The 23,347-nt window shown below is 38.7% G+C and overlaps 4 protein-coding genes across 4 annotated transcripts; 3 read left to right on the top strand and 1 right to left on the bottom strand.

The window, feature by feature from the left end:
- Positions 1-337: 337 nt before the first annotated feature.
- On the top strand, positions 338-10,518 carry agbl2 (AGBL carboxypeptidase 2). The gene is given in 24 exon segments (XM_030730995.1): positions 338-478; positions 614-664; positions 1,625-1,754; positions 2,878-3,045; positions 3,249-3,356; positions 3,548-3,698; positions 3,806-4,061; positions 4,268-4,666; positions 4,889-5,031; positions 5,319-5,478; positions 5,760-5,886; positions 5,974-6,074; positions 6,239-6,339; positions 6,439-6,517; positions 6,674-6,769; positions 8,360-8,440; positions 8,764-8,853; positions 9,037-9,100; positions 9,183-9,317; positions 9,448-9,478; positions 9,569-9,786; positions 9,907-9,945; positions 9,948-10,032; positions 10,182-10,518. Coding segments are annotated over 24 exon segments (3,018 nt in total). The 5' UTR covers positions 338-469; the 3' UTR covers positions 10,378-10,518.
- A 222-nt stretch (positions 10,519-10,740) lies between these two features.
- On the bottom strand, positions 10,741-13,267 carry tmem17 (transmembrane protein 17). The gene is made up of 5 exons (XM_030731005.1): positions 13,029-13,267; positions 12,763-12,866; positions 11,422-11,535; positions 11,168-11,311; positions 10,741-11,015 (listed from the first exon to the last, which is right to left on the bottom strand). The coding sequence occupies exons 1-5, from the start codon at positions 13,141-13,143 to the stop codon at positions 10,938-10,940; spliced, it is 555 nt and encodes a 184-aa protein (XP_030586865.1). The 5' UTR covers positions 13,144-13,267; the 3' UTR covers positions 10,741-10,937.
- Positions 13,268-13,271: 4 nt separating this feature from the next.
- On the top strand, positions 13,272-16,702 carry LOC115781369 (tripartite motif-containing protein 16-like). The gene is made up of 7 exons (XM_030730999.1): positions 13,272-13,358; positions 13,561-14,175; positions 14,356-14,451; positions 14,791-15,024; positions 15,107-15,263; positions 15,379-15,423; positions 15,531-16,702. The coding sequence occupies exons 2-7, from the start codon at positions 13,594-13,596 to the stop codon at positions 16,049-16,051; spliced, it is 1,635 nt and encodes a 544-aa protein (XP_030586859.1). The 5' UTR covers positions 13,272-13,358; positions 13,561-13,593; the 3' UTR covers positions 16,052-16,702.
- Positions 16,703-18,645: 1,943 nt separating this feature from the next.
- LOC115781368 (tripartite motif-containing protein 16-like) lies at positions 18,646-23,281 on the top strand. Its single transcript, XM_030730998.1, has 6 exons — positions 18,646-19,250; positions 19,334-19,429; positions 20,183-20,428; positions 20,518-20,671; positions 20,763-20,825; positions 20,919-23,281. The coding sequence occupies exons 1-6, from the start codon at positions 18,654-18,656 to the stop codon at positions 21,446-21,448; spliced, it is 1,686 nt and encodes a 561-aa protein (XP_030586858.1). The 5' UTR covers positions 18,646-18,653; the 3' UTR covers positions 21,449-23,281.
- The last annotated feature ends 66 nt before the right edge of the window (positions 23,282-23,347 follow it).

Below are 23,347 nucleotides of genomic sequence, written 5' to 3'. Positions count from 1 at the left end.
TCACTTTACACTAAATTTTTCCCCTGTGCAAAACGGGAAAAAAGCTCTACCACATAACTGGGAAAGTGCACGTCCTGCAGAGCCAGTCAAAATTTGGAGCATTGTCTCAAAATGTGAAACAAGGGGATAAGGAACAAAAATGCTGTGGATTCCCACATAAAGAGGACATCTGGTTATCCTATTGCCGGTTATCTTATTACAATTAACTAGTATTAACATTTCATAATAATTTCAACTGCTGTAACAAAATAATTTCGAAAATATGGGATAAATAATGTAATTTGCAAGTTTCCTACATTTTTTTTTTTTTTTTTTTTAACAAAAGTAAATGGTTTCCACGGCAACCACGGTGTTGGGGCTTTGCGTTGCTCGGTAAAGTCGGGTCCCCGAGAAAGATTGCTGCTTGTTGTCATGATTAATTTCGAAATCGTAAGTTTTCTTCCGTAAGGGGCTCGCAGTGCAGTCAGATATGAGCGAGGTAAGTGGCCTTCACACCCCAATAAATGTAGAAAGCTTGAGTGGACGCTAGCGCAGTGGATTGTTAGTAAACTGCCAAATGTAATAATAGTCGAAAGAGTGGTGAACAAGGATTTAACTCGCTGTGTTCGCGCAGGAATGCCAATTGAAAAATCCAATGAGAGATTCCACACTCAGCACCACACAGGTAACTTGGACTTATATTGTTTTGGTTAATGGTTATTATGGTTAACTAAAATAAAAGTGTGATAAAGCTACTTTCGGCTGCTCCCTGTTATTCGCGAGGGGTCGCCACACAGCCTGTAGCGCCGCAGATTTTTCACACAAGGTGCCCTTCCTAACACAACATTAAAGGGATTTGTGCTCCTCCTGGGATATCTATACTAAAATTCGTGAACACTGACCCTGACAAAAAAACCTTAATATTTAAACTAAACTGAAAGGAGCAAATCCAATGTAAAAATCCATTAAAACTAAACCGAATAAAATGCAAAAATGATCCCCTTGGGGATCAAACAAATAAGAAGTGAAATGTACACAAATAGCTATTTTTGTCTTTTTCCAGGGTGACATGATTGAACAGCATACAGCTTGAATTGCTTTAAAAATCAAAAATTGGGAGCACAAGTTTGAATTTATTTTAGATTTTCTCTGATCCACACAGAGTCAAAAATATGTATACAGGCACAAATCTTTTAATAAGTGGTGGCGAAGGTTTTTACGTCTTTTATTTTTTAATAGGCCAAGGCCTGTTAACTTCTTGTAAATGATCATGATCGACTACAACTGGTAGTTTCTTTTTGACACCACTCATTGGACTGAACAATGCACAGAACAATGGGAAAGTCCAAGGAACTCAGTAAAGGTCTAAAAAGGAGAACTGAAGATTTGCATAAGCTGGGAAGGTCTCTTGGAGCCATTTCTAAACAACTGCAGAGTCCAAGATCATCACTTTCTACCCCACAACTGTACATAAGTTATTGGGTGTTCCAACAGGACAATGATTCCAAACACACATCAGTAAAGATGCATGCTGTATATTTTTAATTGCATATCCTGCAAGCCTACATTTGTACAGGTGCCAAGTTATGTTTGTTTGTTGATAAAAATCATATACAGCACTCATGACTTACATTTTCCTGACTAGGCAGAGGAAACATCAACCATGGTTAGCTCAGCTATTAGGAATTATGGGACTACCCACCAGCTGGACATAGCAGACACCACTGACTCCCGCACAGATGAGGATGATGAGGAACTGCCAAAGATGAAGCAGTGTAAGCTGTTTTCATAACTTATGCATTTGGATAACATACACTGGAAAAAACAAACAAACTGTAATTTAACAGAATTTTTGTGTTATTTTGAAATTGGTGAAATACCAATAAAAATACAGTGAATTAACATGTCTAATGTAAAATAACATGAAAAAATAACCTGTGAATAAACATGACTTTTTTCATTTTTTTTTTTTTACAGGAAATCAATTCTTTTTTCACACAAAAGGACTGTAAAAATACAGTCACAAGAGTAACATAATTTCACAAATATGTCATGTTTATTTTAAAGATAAAACTGTTAAATTCTAGTTTATTGATGTAAATACATATCTGAAATCCGATGCATTGTATGCATAACGACACAATAAATGTCTGTAATTTCACATGGATTTGTTAATTAAAAAACAGATATGTTGTGTCATTATGGAAGTTTTTACCAGAAAAATCATGGGGAAAAAAAATGTAAATGTATTTTCTTCCACTTATCCATGGCCGGGTGCAGGGGCAGCAGCCTAAAGAGAGAAGCCCAGACTACTTTTCCCCCAGCCACCTCTTCTGTGGCCCGGACCCGGATAAACAGTTGCCATTTTGCCTGACTGTATCTCAGGGGGTAGAGCATGTCACCTGCTGGTTGGTAGTTCGAGCCCTACCTGCACCAGTTGGCAGGATTTAAAAAAAAAAACCTATTTTATTTTTTACAGAACAGAAAATTTCCTTTTTTCAAAACATTTTTCTGGTGGCCCAGCTCCCGGAATATTTCCATGATTTAATGACACAGAAAATTGCCTTTTTTTTTTTTTTTAACAGGAATTTTTCTGGTGCCCAGCTGCAGGAATATTTTCGTGATTTGATGAGTTCTTGTACCAGCGTATATGTAGCCTAACATTAATAGCTCGCACATTAATGTGAATATACTGAGCTCTTGAAATGGAACAGTCATCTTAGTTTTACATCATTATATATTTAACAAGAGCTTTTTTGTAAATGGGATAATTCCATTTGTCAGGTGCAGCATAATCCCCTTCAGTTTGCCTAGCCTTGTATACCTGATGAAAAATGTATAAACAAAGAGCACAACTGTAAGAACAGCATTAAAGGTGTTATTTGTGTTCCCACTCAGTATGTAAAGATCTAAATGAGAAACTGAGGACCACACAGCTGCTTGTGACCTTCAGTGGTAACCGACCTGTTATAAGTCTCAGGCCACCACCAGAACGGGTCAACTTCACATGCGGCATCCGCTGGCCGATAGAGTGTGAGGTCATCAGCGACATTATCCATCACATAGGTAATGGTGCATTCCAATAAAACGTTGATGTCACTGGGTTTGTTAGTGATATGCACAAAGACTTATTAAGAGTGAAAGTTAGCAGTGAGAAATTTCTGAGCTGCTTCTCCAAAATATAACCAAAAATAGCACTAATAATAGATTGAACACAAATTTGGTGTTCCCTTTGGAGTTTTTTTTTTAAATGAGAGTGTATTTTGTAGAGTGGGACCCACCAAAGCCAGAGCCCTTCTATCAGTCCACAGGATATGAGAGGACACCCATGCCAGTCGGAGAGGAGAGGGGGAAGGTGGTATTCTGCATAGACCATGGTAACTCTTAACGCTCGTCATTGGTGTTTATGTTGCAGTGCCAAATTATTTCATATGTACTTTCTATGATATACTATATACTGCCCTTAGTCTGTGAAAAAAATACTCGATGCGAATTCAATGCAACTGAAAGTTTTTTTTAAATTTAGTCTTTCATATTTGTTTTTTCTTGTTCTTTTGACTCTTTAAAGCCACTAAGCACCCCTATTTCACCTACTCTCGTATTGGAGGGAGCAGGGAGCCCATTAAGCGAGCCACTTTTTATGATGTCAATGAGACAGACCTGATCCTTGAGTTTGAGTCGCGCTTTGAGAGTGGGAACCTTCAGAAGGCCGTCCAAGTGTGAGTCTCCAGGCTTATTGTTTCAGCATTTCAGCCCTTATCTTTTCACTTCTGTAGTGGCGTTAGGTTCAATTTGGGTCTCTACTCATATTTTCTTGCTTGTTCAGGGGTGCCCGTGATTATGAGCTTACCCTGCGCACAGACATGTACACCACAAAGCACACGCAGTGGTTTTACTTCAGGGTCAGAAACATGAAGGCTGGAGTCACCTACCGCTTCACTATCATCAACCTGATGAAGAGCAGCAGTCTGTATTTACAGGGTATGAAACCACTCCTCTACTCTGAGAGAGATGCTGAAGAGAACGGTGTTGGATGGCAACGTGCAGGCTCCAATATCAAATACTATCGGAACTGCAGTCAGGTATGTGGTATACCTCATTTTCCAGCAGCAATCACTTGCACCTTTTGAGTATAAACTGAGAATTAAATGTATTAACAGACTGTAGAAGTAATCTGTCAAAGAGTGTTTTGTTTTTTGTTAATAGTATGTGTAAATTAAACCTTTAATTAAAATTATAACTGTAGACATGATCGCTTTTAAAAGTCGATTGTTTCTGTGTTGTTTAGAATACAAAGGAAAGCAACAGTGACACCATCACCTTTTACTCACTCTCCTGGACTCTCCAGTTCCCTTATGACTCAGACACCTGCTACCTGGCCCACTGCTACCCCTACACCTATTCACGCCTGCAGCGCTACCTTAGTCATATTACTTCCAACCCTGCTGTTAAGTCATACTGTAAAGTGCGGGTCCTGTGCCAAAGTCTTGCTGGGAATGCTGTGTATGTGATAACAATAATGCCCCAGGACTCTGGCAGGATGGACAAGACCAAGAAGGCTGTGGTGGTGACAGCCCGAGTGCACCCAGGAGAATCCAATGCTTCCTGGATGATGGAGGGATTCCTGGGCTTTCTGCTTGGGGACTCAGCTGATGCTCAGCTTCTCAGGGACACTTTTATTTTTAAGGTGCCTGTTATCTCTGTTCTGGCTTCATATGTTAATCAGTACCAAAGTAGATTGCAAATTAGTGTTTTTTGTTTTTGTGTTTGTTTGCTTTTTAAGTGATGAAATAATCTATTGTAATATAATACTTAATTTTTGAACACATTGTTACGATCTCTATTTTTTTTACTATTTTTAATTCTGACAGTTATGCGAATTTTTGTTATCCCCTCTGTGGTGCTGCAGGTGGTACCAATGTTGAACCCAGATGGTGTGGTGGTCGGCAACTACCGCTGCTCTCTCGCAGGCAGTGACCTCAACAGAAAATACAGGACATTGCTCAGAGATTCCTTTCCTTCCGTGTGGCACACCCGGAACATGGTGGAAAAGTGAGACCTGATATGCAAACAATTGCTGCACCAGGAAGCTTTGACCTAAAAAGTTAATTTTAGATTGTTAATTTTAGTTGCTTTATCAAGCTCATGTTATTTCTCCTTTCAACTCCCTTGGGCCTTCAAAAACATTTCAGATATGTAGAATACCAAACAGCCCATGCAATATTTGCATGCATTACTTTTCTCTTCTTTTTTTTTTCTTTTTGGCTTTTTTTTTTTTGCTTGTGAATTTTTGCCAAAATTTCTGAATGGAAATGTCTGCTCCACTGTTCTTTTCTCAGACTAATGGCCGAGAGAGATGTAGTTCTTTACTGTGATTTTCATGGCCACAGCCGAAAAAACAATGTCTTCATGTATGGCTGCAGCAACAAGGTTGATGCTTCTCTGACACTTCACGAGAGAGTCTTTCCACTAATGATGAGCAAGAATGCTAGTAATAAGGTAAAGTTTACCTTGCCTGAGGAACGCAGGGCTTCCAAACAGTATTGCTGACTTTTAAAATTGAAGTTCTACATTGATCAATTTTCTGTGGTTTTTTAAGGACATCTTAAACTTGTAAACCTCTGTTATGAAATGACCCAGCTATTTGTCACACCAATCTTTAAACTTCGTGTTTACTACCTATCATTCATCCATCCATTCACTTCCACTTATCCTGTTCAGGGTCGCGGGACTACCTATCAAACACTTGAAATTTCATATACAACATTTTTTTTCCTTAGTTCTCCTTTAACACCTGTAAATTTCGGGTGCAGAAGAGCAAAGAGGGCACAGGGCGAATTGCCATGTGGAGACTTGGCATCAAAAACAGCTACACCATGGAGGCCACCTTTGGAGGCTCCACTCTGGGTGAGTGTAGACTTTCTGAAGATGTACGTGTGTTTTGTAAGCTTGCACATATCAAGTAAGAGAATTTATAATCTATTGGACTCTCAGGCGACAGGAGAGGAACACATTTTACTACTCAAGACTTGAAGTCCATGGGTTTTCACCTGTGTGACACCCTGCTGGACTACTGTGACCCTGATCCAATGAAGGTGAGAGATGAAGGAAATATAAAATCATATGCTATATTACTGGAGCTCCATCTCCCTCCAGTTCCTATTGTACGCCCCACAATATTCCTGGATATTTGTATTTAGACATAATGAATATACCTTTATGCAATTATTTACATTTTTTCTGTTTTTTTTTATTTCAGTCCACTTACTGTCTGACAGAACTGGCTTCACTACAAAAGGCGGTGAGAGAAGGATTGGGCAAAGATTTGGGAAACATCTCCGTATCTGACCTCGAAACCAGGTGATATTTATTTATTTTTAACCATACAAACCATACTCGGGCAGTATGGGACTGGGAGAATATTGTCTGAATGTAAATATTTCTCCTTTGCTCTCACAGCACAAGTGGTTCAGATAGTTCAGATTCAGATGGACTTCCACTTCATTTGCTGGACCAGCCCAAAAATGCACATACAGAGGTAAACAGACTACTGTAAAACCCTGCAGCACCTTAGTGCTTCATTTTCAAGGTTACATTCATGTTTCACTCTAGTGATCACTGGGCTACTTTGTGACAATCGGCTTTAAATTGTGTCTTCTCTTAGTTTACAACATGTTTCTGTCCTCCATCACAGCAAACTCCAGTGAAGAAAAAAAAGAAACACGTAAGGAGTCACAAAGCGAGGAAGAGGCAGCGACCAGACAGAGTGAAGGCCAACACGCAGCCAAAGGTCCTGAAAAGCAACATGAAAAGGCAACCAGTTCGAAAATAAAAGAAGACGACAGTTATTCTTAAATTTACTTTGTTTTATTGCAGACAGAATCAACTCAAGATATTTTTTTTTCCTCTGGTCATTTTCATTTCATTTGTTAATATATACATCCATTCCTACAACACATTCCAAAAAAAGTTGGGATGGTAAAACCTTTGCCACTTTGTAATCTCACAGCACTTACAAGGCATTTTGGCACTGAGGTACCAAACAGTGAAGTGTTTCAGGTGTTCGTTTGTCCCATTCTTCCTGCAGACGATCTTAAGATATGGAACAGTACATGGTTATAGCTGTTGCCTTTTTTGTTTCAAAATCCTAACACATTCTCTGTTAGAGACAGGTTAGGGCTACAAGCAGGTTTAATTATTTTACCTCATTAAGAGCCCAAAATTACCCTCATCCCAGCTTTTTTTCTTATGTGTTGCAGGCCTGAAATGCGGGAATGAATGTATATATTAGCAAATTCAATGACAAGGCAAGACAGGAAATATTTTGGGTTCATGACTGAAAAGTCAATTTAAGAATCAGTTATTCTCTTTTTTAAAATTTACATTTTCCACACAGTCCCAACTTTTTTCTGATTTGGGGTTGTAGAAGGAGGTTATGCCGCTCGGCAGCATCTTATCTTATAAGTACGTCTTATTGCAGATGTGGGAAATTCTATACAACAAAATCAGCCTTTCTCCTCATCTTGACAAAGCACAGAGCAAATTCCATGCTTACCTGTTCTTTACTGTGAACAGGTAAAGAAAAGTAAAGGACAGTTTGTATTTTATTTCCATTTCATACTCCAAATCCATATAGTTTTATTTTTCTCAAACCGGAAATACGTTTTTTTGTGGCAACAGAGAAACCTTTTGATCGATCACTGTGAAGTTACTGCAAGATGGAACAGTACGTTGTTTTTCGGAACAGCAAAGGCTTGTCCATTAGACTTTTGACACCTCCACCTGCAGATGTGCATCACAGAGTCCACTTAAGCCAATTTCCGTGAAGAATCTCCTGGTGCTCCTCGGGAAAAACCCCCTTTCTTCCAAATAGAGATAGCTGTAGAAGACAGTTCCCTTCTTGCCATGTGTGCAATTGCTTCAGAATGTGGTTCTAAAGCCATCCTAACAGCTCTGAAAACCATGAACTGACAAGAGCAAGCATCAAATAAAAGTGAGCACTTTTATTTGCCTTGACCACGGTCCAAAAAGGGTGACTACAGTGTTAAACTTCCAGTTTAACACTGTAGTCACCCTTTTTGGACCATTTTTCTGCTTCCTATTTCTTTCCTATCCTATTCCTATTCTTTGCAAATTTACGTTTTGATCTCAAAAGGAAGAAAGAAATCTAATTTGTTTTACATTGTATGAATTTGGAGTATAAAATGAAAATAATAATAATAAAAAAAAAAAAAGACCTGTTTTTTTTAATATTGGTTTTCAAAACGGAAAAACTAATGACCAAATAGTACACAGACCTGGATCTTATGCTGTACACAAGTATATAGGATTCCCACACTTTGGGAATCACTGCTATAAACAAGACTGATGATCTGTGCAGGAGTCCAACCTGTGCCATGACACAACAGTCAAAGACAGCATCCAAAAGAGGCCTGCTGAACATCATAGGAAGAAACTTCAGGTATGAAGTAACATCTAAACATGAAATTATATTAATGCACCAGATAAAAATGCTTCATAAGGGAAATTAGAAAGGGTAGTGATGCAGTAGCCTACCTACTTAAGTGAATTTCAGTCATTAATCGGACAACACCCATGATCACACTGAACCTTTAGTAACACCTATAAACACCTGTCACACCACTTTAAACTTTGTGGTAGTCCCTGCTACAGTTGGTGTTTGCCATGAAGGATCTACACAGCAATAGCAGGTAGACTACTGAGGCTGATATGCAGATGAAGACATTTACTGATGTCTTCCTTACTGTTTCTTCTTTCATTAAGGTAAACAACCTGATAAGAAAAACTCCTCCTGTCACTCACTGCAGGGAGGTCAGCCAGGTGAGGCTGTGGCAGGGCTGTGAGCCTGCAAAGGTAAAAGTATCCTCTCACAAAATGGCCTTATCCTCCAGTGTTTGGTCACTCCTATAAAACCTATAAACTTGCCTTAAGAAGCACTAATAATTGATGCAGTGAGAATCTGTAGATGTCTTGCAATACCTTGAGCAGCACAATATAATCTTTCATTTCAATTTCATCCATCTTGAAAACCTACAGCTGCCTTGCACTCCACAAGCACGCCCACTTCACAGCGCATACACATGTGCATCACCCCATAGAGGTAAGGTTTATTTTAGGGTCTCAGTCTGAACTATGTTCAAGTATCAAGATTTTGTGGAGAACCTGCTTAACTTGCTTTACAGGTGATCTGGACATGGAGAAAAGACAGTGGGGATACTCGTCTCCGTTGCTGCACCTGAGTACTCTTATTCCACCTTCACCAAAAATCATAAACTCCAGCCTCTGGCGAACTTTTACCCCCTACAAAGTCTACAGAGGTTTGTCTGCATGTACACTTCTTCCAGATGGAACTGATTTATGTTGTTAATAATTTTAAAAAGTCTGTCGATCCCAGCTCTTGCATCAAATTTTCACTCCTCTGAAATGAATGTGGTCTTCCTTTTTCAGGGTTGCCACCTTTGCTTACATTGCCACACAGGTAAACCTCAAAGTGTAACTATATTTTAATCATTAAACATAACTACATGCTAACTTAAGATTGAGAAATGCTGTATCTCTTTTGTGACAGATCTCCAACAGTCACATATGTGAATATGTCTCCAGAAATTATTCCCAGAAGGCGTTTACTGTCATGTTTCTCCACCAACCAATTCAGTGGCCAGCGCATTTTTAGAGACGAAAGGTCTTCATGGCTCTCAGATTACTCTGACCCAAAAGAGTCCTCCACCTCATGCACGGACATAACCAAGGCCAAATGGTATAAAGGGGAAGATGATTCCTCAGAAGGTTCAGCTGCACATTTATTATATTAATAATGACAAGTCAGCTTGTAGTTGGTTATTGTTGTGACAATTTTCAAGAAATAGCTTTATCATGGTTATTTACCACAACTCTCTGACTTTTCAGTGGATTCACCACTGCTCAGATGTGGAGAGCAGAACCTGAGAAAAACAATTGTGACACCTCTCTGAAGAAGCCTGGATCAAGCTGCAGGTTTTTTGTGCCTGTGCTGAGGGACCTAACAGGAATAAGGTCCAGTTCATTTTGATCCTCTTGATTCTGTGATTCTCTATTTCTGTTAAAGTGTTAATCATGACAAAAGTGTAATAATACAACAAGCATTATTCATTTAAACCCAAGTTATGGTCTTTCAAAGCTCTCTCCTTTTTCAATTTCCTCAGGATAAGCAACGACAAAAGACACGGAGGTATTTTACCTCCATCCCTCATGAAAGAACTTCCACGTCCACAGAGTGACACAGCCACTGGGCTTCAGGATGTGAGCCTCTTTGGAAGAGAAAGCCAAATGAGCATGACTCCACATGACGCAATGGTCATGAAGACATCACAGTCAGCCATACACAAGGGAAAAACATAGTTTCTAATCTGAGAACAACAGACAGTTTTTATTCTCTGGTCAATGATGGGAAGTTTTTTTGGTGGATGAAGAAACATCTGGATAAAATTTCTCAGTATGAATCAGCGAGAAGTGAAACCCCCAAGGATAGTTTAAAAATGCCTCTTTATAAACATTAAATAAATAAACTGGCTCTGAATTGATCAGTTGGTTTTTTTTGGCTTAATGCTAATGATCCTGCTAATGTGTTTTCACCAGAATTTGGATACTGAGAAGGACAAGATTTAAGGCATAAAAACCTTCATGTTTGGATCCTCCTAACAAATGACAAAAGGCTACACATCATTTTCATTTTATTTATTGCAAAACTTGAAAACAACAAAAGATGTCAATAAAATACAAAAATAAATGTCCAAAATTCTCTCTCTTCAATAATGGATCTTGAGAAGCCACTAGCCCATGCACCACATGTAATACAAAATGCGATGATTTTGTTGTTGTCGGCCTCTGAGCCAGGAGGTGTGAGTCAAGAATATGCGAGGGTGTGTCCAGATGTGAGAGGGATATCAGCACTTCAGAATTCAGTTAAACTGTCGTAAATGAAATTGGCTTTCTGTGTGTCTGACCATGTCCCGTAGAGCCACAAAACCAGAGAGAGCCTAGGACCATTCAGGAATAAAATCAGTGTTAATCACCAAATTATAAAAAATATAGAAAAAAAATAGCATACTGTATATTTAAGTATATGGACCAGTTGCAGTGTAAACAGTAGAGTTGCATGAATCATTTTTTAATAGGAATACAGTCATACCTGTGTGAGTATGAATAAGGCAAGGATGATGTGAACACCCCTCTCCAAGGGCTGTATGAGGATGGCCTCATTAAAGAGCTGAAACAGGATTAGTGGAAACTGCAGTAGGATGCTCAAGAGCCAAAATCCAGCCAACTCTGGGACCTTCCAAAAAACAGCCATTAGATGACTTTCCATTTCTGCCTACCACTAACTGGGTTTCTTTGCCGATAATTGCATAAATATATCCTTATATCATGTGATTAATGCAGTACCTTTTGGTGCAGGTTCCCAGCATAACCAAGATAGAGTCGAATGGCCTCAATCAGCGTCATCAGGATAAGAATGGTCACAAGGATGAACTTGTAGTAGTCTGACAAAGCAGGATACTGGTGGAAATGACAATCAGAAACAACACAGCTTAGAGTCTAACTCTACTACTTGTATCCATAACTTTTTAAAAAATAAAATTAAATATTACTTAAGAAAATTACATATAATCACATACAGCTGGCTCATTTGATCTGCTTTGTACTGACTTTAAAAAAACAAACAAAAAAAAAAACACATGCTCTGTGAAAAACTCATGTAAATTTCCTGGTTGGTATTAAGGTTTACTTTTAAATTAATAACTATTGTAAAAGCCAGATATTACTGTTGTGATTTTAAGTCCAGCTGGAAACACACAAAAGAATATTTTTTACATGTTGACTTTAGGACAACTGGAATAATCATTTTGGACCTCAAAGTACCAAATGTGTCTTAAATATAACTGTAAAATGTAATTAATTCCATATTTTAAATATATGCTGGGATTTTTGTTGCTTCTCCTCACAACTACTTGTTCTTTATGAGTATTATTTATTTTTAATTGGTAAGATTTCATTTCCCTAACAGACTGGGACAAAGCATGTTTGTGTGACACTTGTGGCACACAAGCAGTAGTAATGTGTATTTTAGCAGTAGTAATTGTAGATCTTTAGCATGTGAAGGACAAATACATCTAATCTGAATGTGATGTTCACTACATTCTTGCAAAGTAAATACACTAAGTATAAAAGTTTGTAATTTGGCAATAGTCTTGCTCTCCTGCATTCTCCTTTTTGTTCCAATAACCATCTTATGTTTATTGTTAATTCAGCTGCTATTTTGTCTAGTAACTATTTCGGTTTCAGTGGGGATGCGTCCATGAACTGGCTCATATTTTTTAGAGCTACAGTTCATGTAACGCTCACAAATAACAAAAGTAGAGGGGAAAACATTTGAGCACTCAGTTAGATCCTTGGGTCAGGAAATTCCCTAGATCTTAATCTGATCAATAATCTACGGTTAATCCGTTAAAAAAAACAACAAAAAAAAAACAGGCGGACAATGAGAAGTCCACAAACCTTAATCAGCTTTAAAAGCTGATATCCAGCAAGCAGAAGTTATAAAGAAACAGGGTCAAGACTGTAAATAATAATTCTGCATATTTCTGGTTTATTCGCCAACATCACGACACAGTGTAACATGTAAAAAATAAAAATAAAAAATTCCAGGGTTTATAGAAAATGTCTCTTACAGTGTTGACTTTGTGGAATATTATCTCCACAAAGTGGAACACCTTTTTGTCTTACCTTGAGCTGCAGCATTACAGTTTCACTGATCCACCACCAGGGGAAGAACCACATGTTAAAGTACAGAGACATCTGGAGCTGGAGGCTTGACAGAACCTGTTTGTCTGAAAACAAAACAACAGAGCATGCACGGACCGAATAAACAACCCAAATACAAACAAACTACCGGAAAGCTCAGTCTGTTGTAAACCAAAATGCAGCCATTCGTGCTGCTACATCAATGCTAACGCCAATGCTAATTCATCAGTAACGTTAGCTGCATTTACCGTGCGGCAAAAACGTGTCGCCGTCTTCAGAGAAAGGCTCCGCCCGACTCTGGTCAAACAAAACGGTGCGAGAAAAGTCTTCTAAACGTCTCCTAAGTGTCTCCGGTAGCTCCATGGTGCGAAACGCTCCCCGCTAAACACAAACATAACGAGAGGAAAAGCACTCCGCCTTTTCCTCCTCGCTGGCAAAGAGACGCTGAACGCTGCCGTCGTTTCCATGGCTACCGGGAGACTGGCGTTCTGTTGTATTTAAGCGGAGCTGTTTGCGCTCTGTGTTCTTAATACCGCAGCACAAACGAACCATTTACAGTGTTTTTACGCACCACAATGGTAAAGAAACAAACAAACAAATAAATAAATGGTTTTACGTTCGGAAAAAACAAAACAAAAAAAAACATTGACTAATATTCTTAAAAAGCTAAACAACAAATAATCCAAAGCAGCTCTGTAGATTTATACGTGGGCCAACATTTAACTTTATTTTGGGAAGTGTTTGGGCAGGCTATAACATCACTTGCGCTTTTGTTTTCAGGGAAAGTGAAACTTACAGAGTGCTGCAGCGAAGATGGCAGAGAGCAGGGAAGTACGAGATTCTTTCTCCTGCTCCATATGCCTGGATGTTTTGAAGAGCCCTGTGACTCTTCATTGCGGCCACAGCTACTGTTTGGCCTGTGTAAATGGCTGCTGGGACCAGGAGGATCCGAGTGGTGTTTACAGCTGTCCGCAGTGCAGGCACACTTTCACCCCCAGACCTGTGCTCAGCAAGAACACAGTGCTGGCTGATTTGATGGCAAAAATGTCTGTGGCAGCAGAATCCACCACTCCAGCGAAGGATAAAGTCGGACCAGGGGATGTGGAGTGTGATTTCTGCACTGTGAGGAAGCTGAAAGCTGTCAAGTCTTGCCTGGTGTGTCTGGCATCTTACTGTGCCACTCATGTGCAACCTCACTACAAGTCTGCTGCTTTTAAGAGGCACAAGCTGGTGGAAGTGTCAGCTTCCATACAAGAGAAGATTTGCTCCAAGCATGACAAGCTGCTCGAAGTTTACTGTCGCAGTGACAGCCAGTGCATTTGTTTGCTTTGTGTTATGGACGAGCACAAAGGTCACGACACTGTCTCAGCTGCAGCAGAGAGGAAAGAGAAACAAGTAAGAATATAGCTGTGGACCTCCAACTATTAGAATATCAGTGTGGAAACCAAATGTCAATTTAACGTTACTTTTAGAGCTTGTTTTGTAGCAGTACGCAGTATTAAAGTAGTTTTTTATACTACAGACTTAATTTTTGCAATTTGTAAAACTTTGACTTTTTCATGATGTGACTTTTAGAAACAATTTGGAAAGAAGAAGCAAAGATTTCAGCAAGGCATTCAAGAGAAAGAGAAGCAGCTGCGGCAACTGAGCCAGAAAATTAAAGGCCTGAAGGTGAATTTTTGAATCTATGTAATATTTCCCTTATATTTCTACAAAGTGACCATCGTTATTCCCTTATGATCTTTTCTCCCATTCTTTTGAAACTCTTTAAGCAGTTTCTTAAAAGTTGGCACAAACATCTTGGAGTCAAGGCTAAGATGAGTAGATTTTGGTGGTCAAAGATCTTTGGTGACTGAAAAACAAGAAGAAAAAAAAGCATAGCTCAAGAAAAATGTGCTACATATGACAAAATTACATGCAAATTCTTAACAAGAATGAAATGAAATTAATGAAAATAAACTGCAACCTAAACCAACAACTGTGAGATGTTAAATTAAGTTTTCTGCTCAGTCTTCTAGTGACGCAGCAGTTGATCAAAATGAGAAAGCCTATGCTGAGATTGTCCTGATGGCAGACAAGAGACGATGTGCTGTGAACGATCTGATCAGAGATCAGGAGAAGGCCGCGGTGAGCCGCTCTGAGGCCGCTGTGGATCTGCTGAAGAAAGAAATCAGTGAATTGAGGAAGCGGGAGGACGAACTGAAGCGGCTGTCGCTCACTGAGGATAACGTTCATTTCCTGCAGGTACAGAGACAGACAAATATACCTATTTTGTAGCGTGTAGGACTGCAGCTAATGTTGTGTTTATCATTTTGTATATTTGCAGCACTGCCAGGGCATTTTTGACTGTACAGAACCTGATGTGTCTTGTGATGTGAACAGTCAACTACACACGCCTTTTGACTTTGTCACAAAAGTTCTTTCTGACCTGAGAGACAAAATGGAAAACATGTCCAGGGCTATTGGACAAATATCTGAGACAAGTAAGATGATCAATTTGTTAAAATAATGCATGTTTATTTGAATGGATGTTAGATTATATTTAAGGAGGGGACAAAGCAGTGCTGCTCACAGTAATATCATGTTTTGTATTTTTAGTTCAAGTTGATCCCGATCCCAAGACAAGAGAGGAGTTTTCCATGTGTGAGTTGGTTTTTTTTGGTGTCTGTATTTTTTTCAATCAGTTTTTGTGCTTTCTTTTCCTTTCATCGCACTGACTAGCAAATATTTTCTGACTTTGCACATTTCAGATTCCTGCTGCCTAACTTTGGATCCCAACACAGCATTTGAAAACCTGTTGCTGTCTGAGGGAAACACTAAAGTAACCTGGATTAAAAAACCCCAGAGATACCCTTACCACCCTGAAAGATTTACCAAATATGATCAGGTGTTATGCACAGAGGGTTTATCTGGCATTTGCTACTGGGAGGTTGAATGGAGGGGGCCACGGGTTGAGGTCGCTGTGTGTTATAAAGGGACAGAGCTGGAAGAAAGTGGCTTTGGCTACACTGAACAGTCCTGGTGCATTTCTCTTTCCAGTTCCGGTTGCACTTTTTGGCATAATGAACTCAAAACTAGAATATCCGTCCCCTGTTCCTCTACAGTGGGAGTGTATCTGAACCACAAGGGCGGTAGCCTGTCCTTCTACAGCGTGTCTGATTCTGGTCAAATGTTGCTCCTTTACAGAGTTCAGACCACATTCTCCCAGCCTCTGTACCCTGGGTTCATGGTCTCCAGAGGAGCCTCAGTTAGGATAGTCACACCAGAGTAAAGGGCCTTTACTGTAAGAGCTGCTGGAGGAAAGCATCAGAATTACATTAGGCTTATCTGCATATGTTTATCAGCATTCCTAAAATACTCTTCAGTCTAAGAATACAGTCTGTTGACTCTTGCTCATTATAGTTAAAGCTTCCTTGTGTTCTTTAAAGTATTTTTTGTATCTGTCTCCCATTCTGTAATGATTACATTTGTGCCCCGATCTGGCAAAAGGAGTCACAAGTGGCAGGGGCTAATTCTTAGGCAAATAAGATGAATTAGCGCTGTATTGTGAGTCATTTCCAGGTTCACAGGATGTACTTGGCAGCAAGGGAGAGATTGCTTACATGTTTTAAGCATTATTATCGGCTACCAGTGATGCCATCATTAAAATTACTTTGCATATCTAATATGCATATCTAATATCTGAGTGGCCCCTGTGAGTCTTTTTGCCAGATTGGGTCACAGTTTGTTGAATTGAATTTGTTTGGCACATATGTTTATGCATAGAAGTCTGATGTCTTTTAGCATACATAGTATTCAGGAGGGTACAGATACATAAACATACATTAATAAATACATATAGAAAGTCCTCTACAGAAATAACAATGTAAACCAAGCATTTCACTCCTAGAAGCTGTTTTAAATTGTTAAGATTGTTTTGTATGATACAGCTGAAAATTCTTTATCATTGTGAGACTGCTAATGAACAGCCAGTATTGCTTATATTAATAAAAGTGAAATTTTTATTAAATGTCTTATTTTACTAAGATCTTTTGCATCAAACACAGATTCATAGAAAAATAGAGGTCGTGTACAATATTATGCATTGTAGCCCCTTAACTGGCAAGGGCCCGGTGACGGGCCGTTTGTAGTCCCTTTTATATGGCAGGCTAGACCCTCCCATTTTTATTGACACGTCATTCGGCCAATCATGTAACTGGCTGCACCAAATCACCTGACAAAGCTACGTGACGCCCTCTGAGTATTATTGGCTCTGGGAAACCCATTTCTTAACATTATTGGCCGAATGAGGTGTCAGTCAAAATGGGCGGGTCTAGCCTGCCATATAAATGCACTTCATTCGGCCCGCGGACCAGACGCAGCCGATTAATAGGCTATGAAATGGGTTGTTCAGAGCCAATAATAACCAGAAGGCGTTATGTAGTTTTTGTCAGGTGATTTTATTTGCTGCCAGTTAAGGGGTTAAGATCTTATTTATTTATTTATTTTTATTAGTATGCTCAGTGGTGTTGGTGGTGGTTAGCACTGTTGCCTCACAGCAAGAAAGTCCTGTGTTCGAACCCACCGGCCTGCTGGGGCCTTTCTTTGTGTGGTTTTCATGTTCCTCATGTGCTTCCATGGGTTCTCTCCTGGTACTCAAGCTGCCTCCCAAAGCCAAGCATGTTAGGTTAACTGGTTATTCTAAATTGGCTGTAAGTCTGAATGTGAGTGTGAATGGTTGTCTGTCTCTCTGTGTTATCTCTGAGAGAGACTGAGATAGACTAGCAACCTGTACAGGGTGTACCCCAATGTTTTTTTGTGCTTTATATTAATGCATCCATAACATTTGGAGGCTCTTTCTATAGCACACTAGTAGTGCTGCAAGCAATTAAGCGTAGTTAGCTCTCACTTTCAATCACTGGAAGCATGACTGAAAATCATGTGCTTTTTATATACTCTCTCTCTCTCCCTCTCTCTCTCTTTCTCTCTCTCTCTCTCTCTCTCTATATATATATATATATATATATATATATATATATATATATATATATATATATATGTATAGAGAATACATATATTCTCTATACATATATATATATATATATATATATGTATAGAGAATATATACAAGAGGCTTGACATATATATATATATATATATATATATATATATATATATATATATATATATATATATATATATATATATATATATATATATATCTTTGCAGTCAGCTACTTTTAACTCACTTTATGACAGTAAACTGAACTATGGCCTGCTTATGAACTGTGCAGACATTGGATATCACATTTGATATGAAAATTCACGATGTGTGAAAAGATAGAAAAGTCTTAATAATGACTCGAGTGTAATCCTCTGACTCAAAATGACACCTGAACCAGGCTAAAAGAATGCAAGAATTACAGCATTCAGTTTTTTATTTAGATTTGTGTGATTTGTAGCATTTTGTCTGATGAACTAGAGAGAAGATAACTTAACTTTAGGCTTATAAGAACCAGAGAATGTACAGGAATCAAACACCAATGCACCGATGCCTGAAGTAGTGTTGTGGTTTGGCCACAGTGTGACGGTTGAGCTCTGACTAAGCATGCTGCTATTTTCAAAATAGCCAGTAGGAAAGCAGGAGTTGTTTTGACCTAGAAAAAGAAAGGGTCAAGACTGAACTTGCTCAAAGACTCATATACTTTGACACATATGTGATTCTTCCATTTGCAGTTAATGTTTGACTCGAATAGTGGGAGGTGAACAGGCTGTTTACACAGCTTAGATCAGTGAATGAGGTCTGAGTGCCTTCCTACTAGGAACAAGCTCTCTGTAAGCCACTCCTCCTCCAGAGAAATTGAAACTAACTTGTCAGTTTGTGCAGGAAGAAAATGGCTCACGCTCTGGATCTGTTTGACTGCTCCATATGTTTAGGGTTACTGGAGGACCCAGTGAGTACAACCTGTGGACACAGCTACTGTATGAAATGTATCAATACTTTCTGGGATACAAAACAAGACAATAGCGGAAAATACAGCTGCCCTCAGTGCAGGCAGACTTTTAACACAAGGCCTGTGCTGAAGAGGAACACGATTCTGGCTAACCTGCTAGAGAAACATGAGAAGACAACCAGACAAAGAGCTGCTCCTTCTGCTGCTGCTTCTGATGATGACATTTATGCTGCACCTGGGGATGTGCTGTGTGACTTCTGCACAGGGAGAAAACGTAAAGCTCACATGTTCTGTCAGGTATGTTTGGCCTCTTACTGTGAAGCCCATCTGGAACCTCATTTTCAGGTGCCACCGCTACAAAAGCATAAACTGATAAAAGCTTCTCCAAGGATCAAAGAAAGCATCTGTGGCCGTCATAACAAACTTCAGGAGATTTACTGCCGCACTGATCGGCAGTTTTTATGCCTGTTGTGTGCAGTGGATGAGCACAAAGGCCATAACACTATATCAGTTACGGAAGAAAAACGAGAAATGCAGGTAAGTCAGTTTATTCCCATGTTGTAGTCATGTGTTACCTGTCCTTTATGAGGTTCTGAAAAGCTCCTGCATTTGTTTAACAGAGACACCTGGAAAAGACTAAATGGGAAATTGCAGACAGAGTGCTGACTTCAGAGGACAAGATGGAAAAGCTGATGGAAGCTGCACAGTCTATAAGAGTGAGTGTTATCCACAAACATAAATTTCCCTTTGTTTTACTTAGCATTTGATATATATATATATATATATATATATATATTGGTTTTTAAATACTCAATTTTATATAACTCTGAGTGGAAAAAGTGTGTAAACCATAAGGATTAGTGATGCAGCTGAAGGTGAAAGTAATTTGTTTTCAGCCAGTAGGATGACAGATGTGAGTAATGTTAATTTCCATGAGTCCACTATCCAGAGATCACCGAACAATAAAGGTGTTCATTGAAGGCTGCGGCGCTGCAAGGAGAAAACAAAAGAACAGTGATGTCTGTCTGCGTTTTGCTAAAGATGTAGATGAGCCAGATGCCTGTTCTAAAAATGTTTATCTGATGAATAATTGATGAATTTTCTAGTTTAATCAAGATGTGTTTTGAGAAAGGAAAGCACTGCATCCTAGCATAAGAAAATGATCCTGTCTGTAAAACATGCTGGTGTTAGTGGCATGGATTGGGCCTGTTTTAATGAATCTCAGCCAGAGCACATCATATATTGTTAATTGCACCAACATTTTCAACAGACAAGATACTGAGCCCCAAATTACCCTGGATGCATTCACCAGTGTGAGAGTTTCCAGATGTTATCGATAAAGTGCTGTTTGCATAGAAGAAGCACCGACTTCTATTCATACAGCACTTTATTGATTGAACGTCTTGTTTAGTTGGTTTGGATTATTACTGTAGCAGTCACAGCAGGCAAATAGTGCATGTTTCCTACAGGATGCTGCCTGGGAGGCGTGTGATGACTTTGAGCGAGAATATGAGGAACGTATTCTTCTGTACACCCACTTCATGAGGAAAAAGTGCTCTGAGATGAGAGAGAAGGTTGGAGAGGCTGAGAAAGCTGGAGTGGACTGGACTGAATGTCACCGCAGGCAACTGAAGCTTGAAGTGTCTGAGTTGAGGAGGAGAGAGAGTGAAATCTGCCAGCTTTCACAAACAGATGATCCCATTCAGTTTCTTCAGGTGACGTTGCTGTTTGACACTTTATTCCTATGATTCATTTTGCATCCAGTTTGTGAGGCTAAATATTTAAAAAAAGTTTGCTTTTGCAGGGATTCCAGGCCCTGGGTGACCTCCCTGTGCTCACAGACTCACACAGAGGACTTGACAACCTGACAAAGTTTGTCACTGAACAAAAAGATAAAATGAAAAAGATGTGCGACCAAGAAAAAACGGTTCTGAAGGATTTTTCAGAAAAAGTCATCGGTAACTATAATGAGTTGGCATTTTTAAACCTAATAATTCTGGTCTTGCCTGTTTCCTTTAAACAAGTGTTTTTCTTTGTTTTTCTTTAAAGTGGGAAAAAGGAAAAGGCTGCAGGAGAGATATACCAGGACAGAACTTCTGGACAGATATAAGAGTAAGCATCATGTTAATGAACTTTGCATAAATATTACAGACATGTTTGAGAGTTGAGTGGGTGTTTTATAATCAGTGAGTGTTTCATCTTCAGACTCCAAAGTGGAGGTGGATCCCAACACCGTAGCAGCATGTCTTCACCTCTCCGATACAAAGAAAGAGATATCATGGTGTGAGAGGGATCAGGCTCATCCAGATCACCCCAACAGATTCACCTACTTTAACCAGGCTCTGTGCAAAGAGGGCCTCAGAGGAAACCACTACTGGGAGGTGGAGTGGGATGGTGGCATTGTTGAGGTGGCTGTGTCGTACAAAGGCATAGAAAGAAAGGGTTCAGGGAAAGATTGCTGTTTTGGCCACAATGCTCTGTCCTGGAAATTAATCTGCTTTCCTTCTGGTTGTACGTTCTGGCACAACAATCTTCACAAAGGTCAAATTCCTCCAGCTCACTCCCACAAAGTAGGTGTGCACCTTGACTATGAAGAGGGAAAGCTGGCTTTCTACAGCATTTCTGGGCCTGACAGTTTCACACTACTCCACCAAATCCAGACCACCTTCACTGAGCCCCTCTATCCTGGGTTTTCTGTTGATTTTGGTGCAAAACTGAAAATATGCAATATCTAATTTTCTGCAGATTAGAAAGTTTTAACTTCAGAAAATGCTGCACATGTAAAATTCTGAGATAGAGAAAATAGTGCAATGTTTTCCATATCAATGCATGCAAGACAGACTTTTACAGAGGCATAGGCTGACAAAGTGATAAACAGTATGTGAATCTTTTGTTCTTACTGAAGAATTCAGAATCAAAAAGTGAAAATGGACAATTTTTTTGCCATTATCTGCCCTTTTTCTTTTAAATATTGGTAAAAATGCTTCAAAACATTTTGATCAAATGTTTTTCTCCCTTTTTTGCCTTTCAAATATATTAATTACTACTTTTATGACCTCTTTAATGCTGTGATAATAACCACAAAATGCACAAAACAAATGAATAAGAGTAATAATCAGCTATTTGACCACGTGGAACAGGTTTTGCTTGTTTTAATCATAGAAGATTCTTAATGTGCAAGTGACATGGATGCAACTGGTCACAAATGTGGATGGACACAAATATATGAAGACTTTATGAGGCTTCTGTCATTTGACTAAAACATTTTGTGTTTAACAGCACATATTTTTGTCTTTTTGAGCCTATCGTGTTGTTGAGGTGGAGGACCAAAAGGAAAACAGGCCTTTTAGTTTTTTATTGTGTTTTATTTCTAAGTGATTGGAACTATTGCTCAGCTCACTCAAACTGAAAGATTGCTTTAACTTGAATGATTCAAATGAAGGACCTTGCTAATAATATTCTGTTTACTGATTTAACTAAATATTATTTACCTTTTATTGATAAAGTAATGTTACAGTGCACACTTGTAGTCATGCAAAAATAAAACAAAGTTTTGATGACAAGCAATTAGGGACATGTTTGATTATATGATTATATATATTTCTTATATTTCAGTTCAACCCCAGAAACTGCTCGGTTACAACATAAATACCTTAATTCATCAGTGACATTTGTGCTAGCAATAGTAGTAAGAAAGCAAGTAAATACCGTCTTTAAGCCATTGAAAAACATTTAACTGTATAGTTTTTCATACAAAATATATATATTTCAAAAGCTATGTTAATGTTAACCGTGACAGATTTTTATTTATGTTTCTATTTACTGACCACTTGGGGGCATCCAACAGCCAATTTACACTAGTGGATGTGCTCACACTTGTCAACCTGGACAGCAAGTTTTTCACTCGATGATGGAAAAATCACATTTATTTTAGCTCTGTTTGGCTGATGAGGGAGATTTCCTTATGGAATTACATTTGTGTCAAAAGCTAAAGCTACCCAAACTAATCTCACCACATAGTAAGATCTCCTATATAAGAGAAATTCCATCAGCAGCGTCGGTCTGTATACAGAAATAAGACAGTAACAGAAACAAGAATTGGTACCTAGGACATTTTTTCTGATACTTGACTTTAAAAAAAACTTCACAAAGTTAGATATAGTTAAATATTTCTTGTTTAAAACCTCTATATTAACACTTTTATTGAACTGTACACTGATACAAGACACATTTTAGACCAGGAAGTTATAAACTTTATGTGTATAGATTTTTTTTAAGACTAGTGTGTAAAAATAGATTATTTTATTCTGTTGTCTTCTTTGTATCTTCACATTCAAGCACGTTTTCAAAGAGGGTTTGAAAAAGTGGTTAGCAGCTTTCAGTACGATCTATACTGTGAGGACAGCTTGAAACATATTATTGTGTTGTGACTGCAATTATTGCTCAGCTCAGTCAAGAAAAGAGAATAAGTGCTTTGGCTTAAATGCCTAAAATAAAGGACCATTCTTGCTAATATATTTTTTATTGAGTTTATTGTGCTAATAATCACCTTTTCAATATGGAAATGTTACAATTTTCTTTTGTATTCATGTTTATGTAAACAAAACAAAACTTTTGATGAGACACAATTCGGG

Source organism: Archocentrus centrarchus, chromosome 6, assembly GCF_007364275.1.
Source record: "Archocentrus centrarchus isolate MPI-CPG fArcCen1 chromosome 6, fArcCen1, whole genome shotgun sequence".
Lineage (NCBI taxonomy): Eukaryota > Metazoa > Chordata > Actinopteri > Cichliformes > Cichlidae > Archocentrus > Archocentrus centrarchus.
This window is presented reverse-complemented; position numbering and strand designations above follow the sequence as displayed.

What these genes read in the sequence shown, in the direction of transcription:
- tmem17 (XM_030731005.1), bottom strand. Translation starts at nt 13,143, where the DNA reads ATGGAGCTACCGGAGACACTTAGGAGACGTTTAGAAGACTTTTCTCGC. An exon ending in CTGGGAACCTGCACCAAAAG is followed by an intron (nt 11,312 to 11,421) that starts GTACTGCATTAA and finishes GTTTTTTGGAAG; the next exon opens with GTCCCAGAGTTGGCTGGATT. An exon ending in CCTTATTCATACTCACACAG is followed by an intron (nt 11,016 to 11,167) that starts GTATGACTGTAT and finishes GAATGGTCCTAG; the next exon opens with GCTCTCTCTGGTTTTGTGGC.
- LOC115781369 (XM_030730999.1), top strand. Translation starts at nt 13,594, where the DNA reads ATGGCAGAGAGCAGGGAAGTACGAGATTCTTTCTCCTGCTCCATATGC. An exon ending in CAGAGAGGAAAGAGAAACAA is followed by an intron (nt 14,176 to 14,355) that starts GTAAGAATATAG and finishes TGTGACTTTTAG; the next exon opens with AAACAATTTGGAAAGAAGAA. An exon ending in TGGACAAATATCTGAGACAA is followed by an intron (nt 15,264 to 15,378) that starts GTAAGATGATCA and finishes TTGTATTTTTAG; the next exon opens with TTCAAGTTGATCCCGATCCC.
- LOC115781368 (XM_030730998.1), top strand. Translation starts at nt 18,654, where the DNA reads ATGGCTCACGCTCTGGATCTGTTTGACTGCTCCATATGTTTAGGGTTA. An exon ending in AAGCTGCACAGTCTATAAGA is followed by an intron (nt 19,430 to 20,182) that starts GTGAGTGTTATC and finishes TGTTTCCTACAG; the next exon opens with GATGCTGCCTGGGAGGCGTG. An exon ending in ACTTCTGGACAGATATAAGA is followed by an intron (nt 20,826 to 20,918) that starts GTAAGCATCATG and finishes TTTCATCTTCAG; the next exon opens with ACTCCAAAGTGGAGGTGGAT.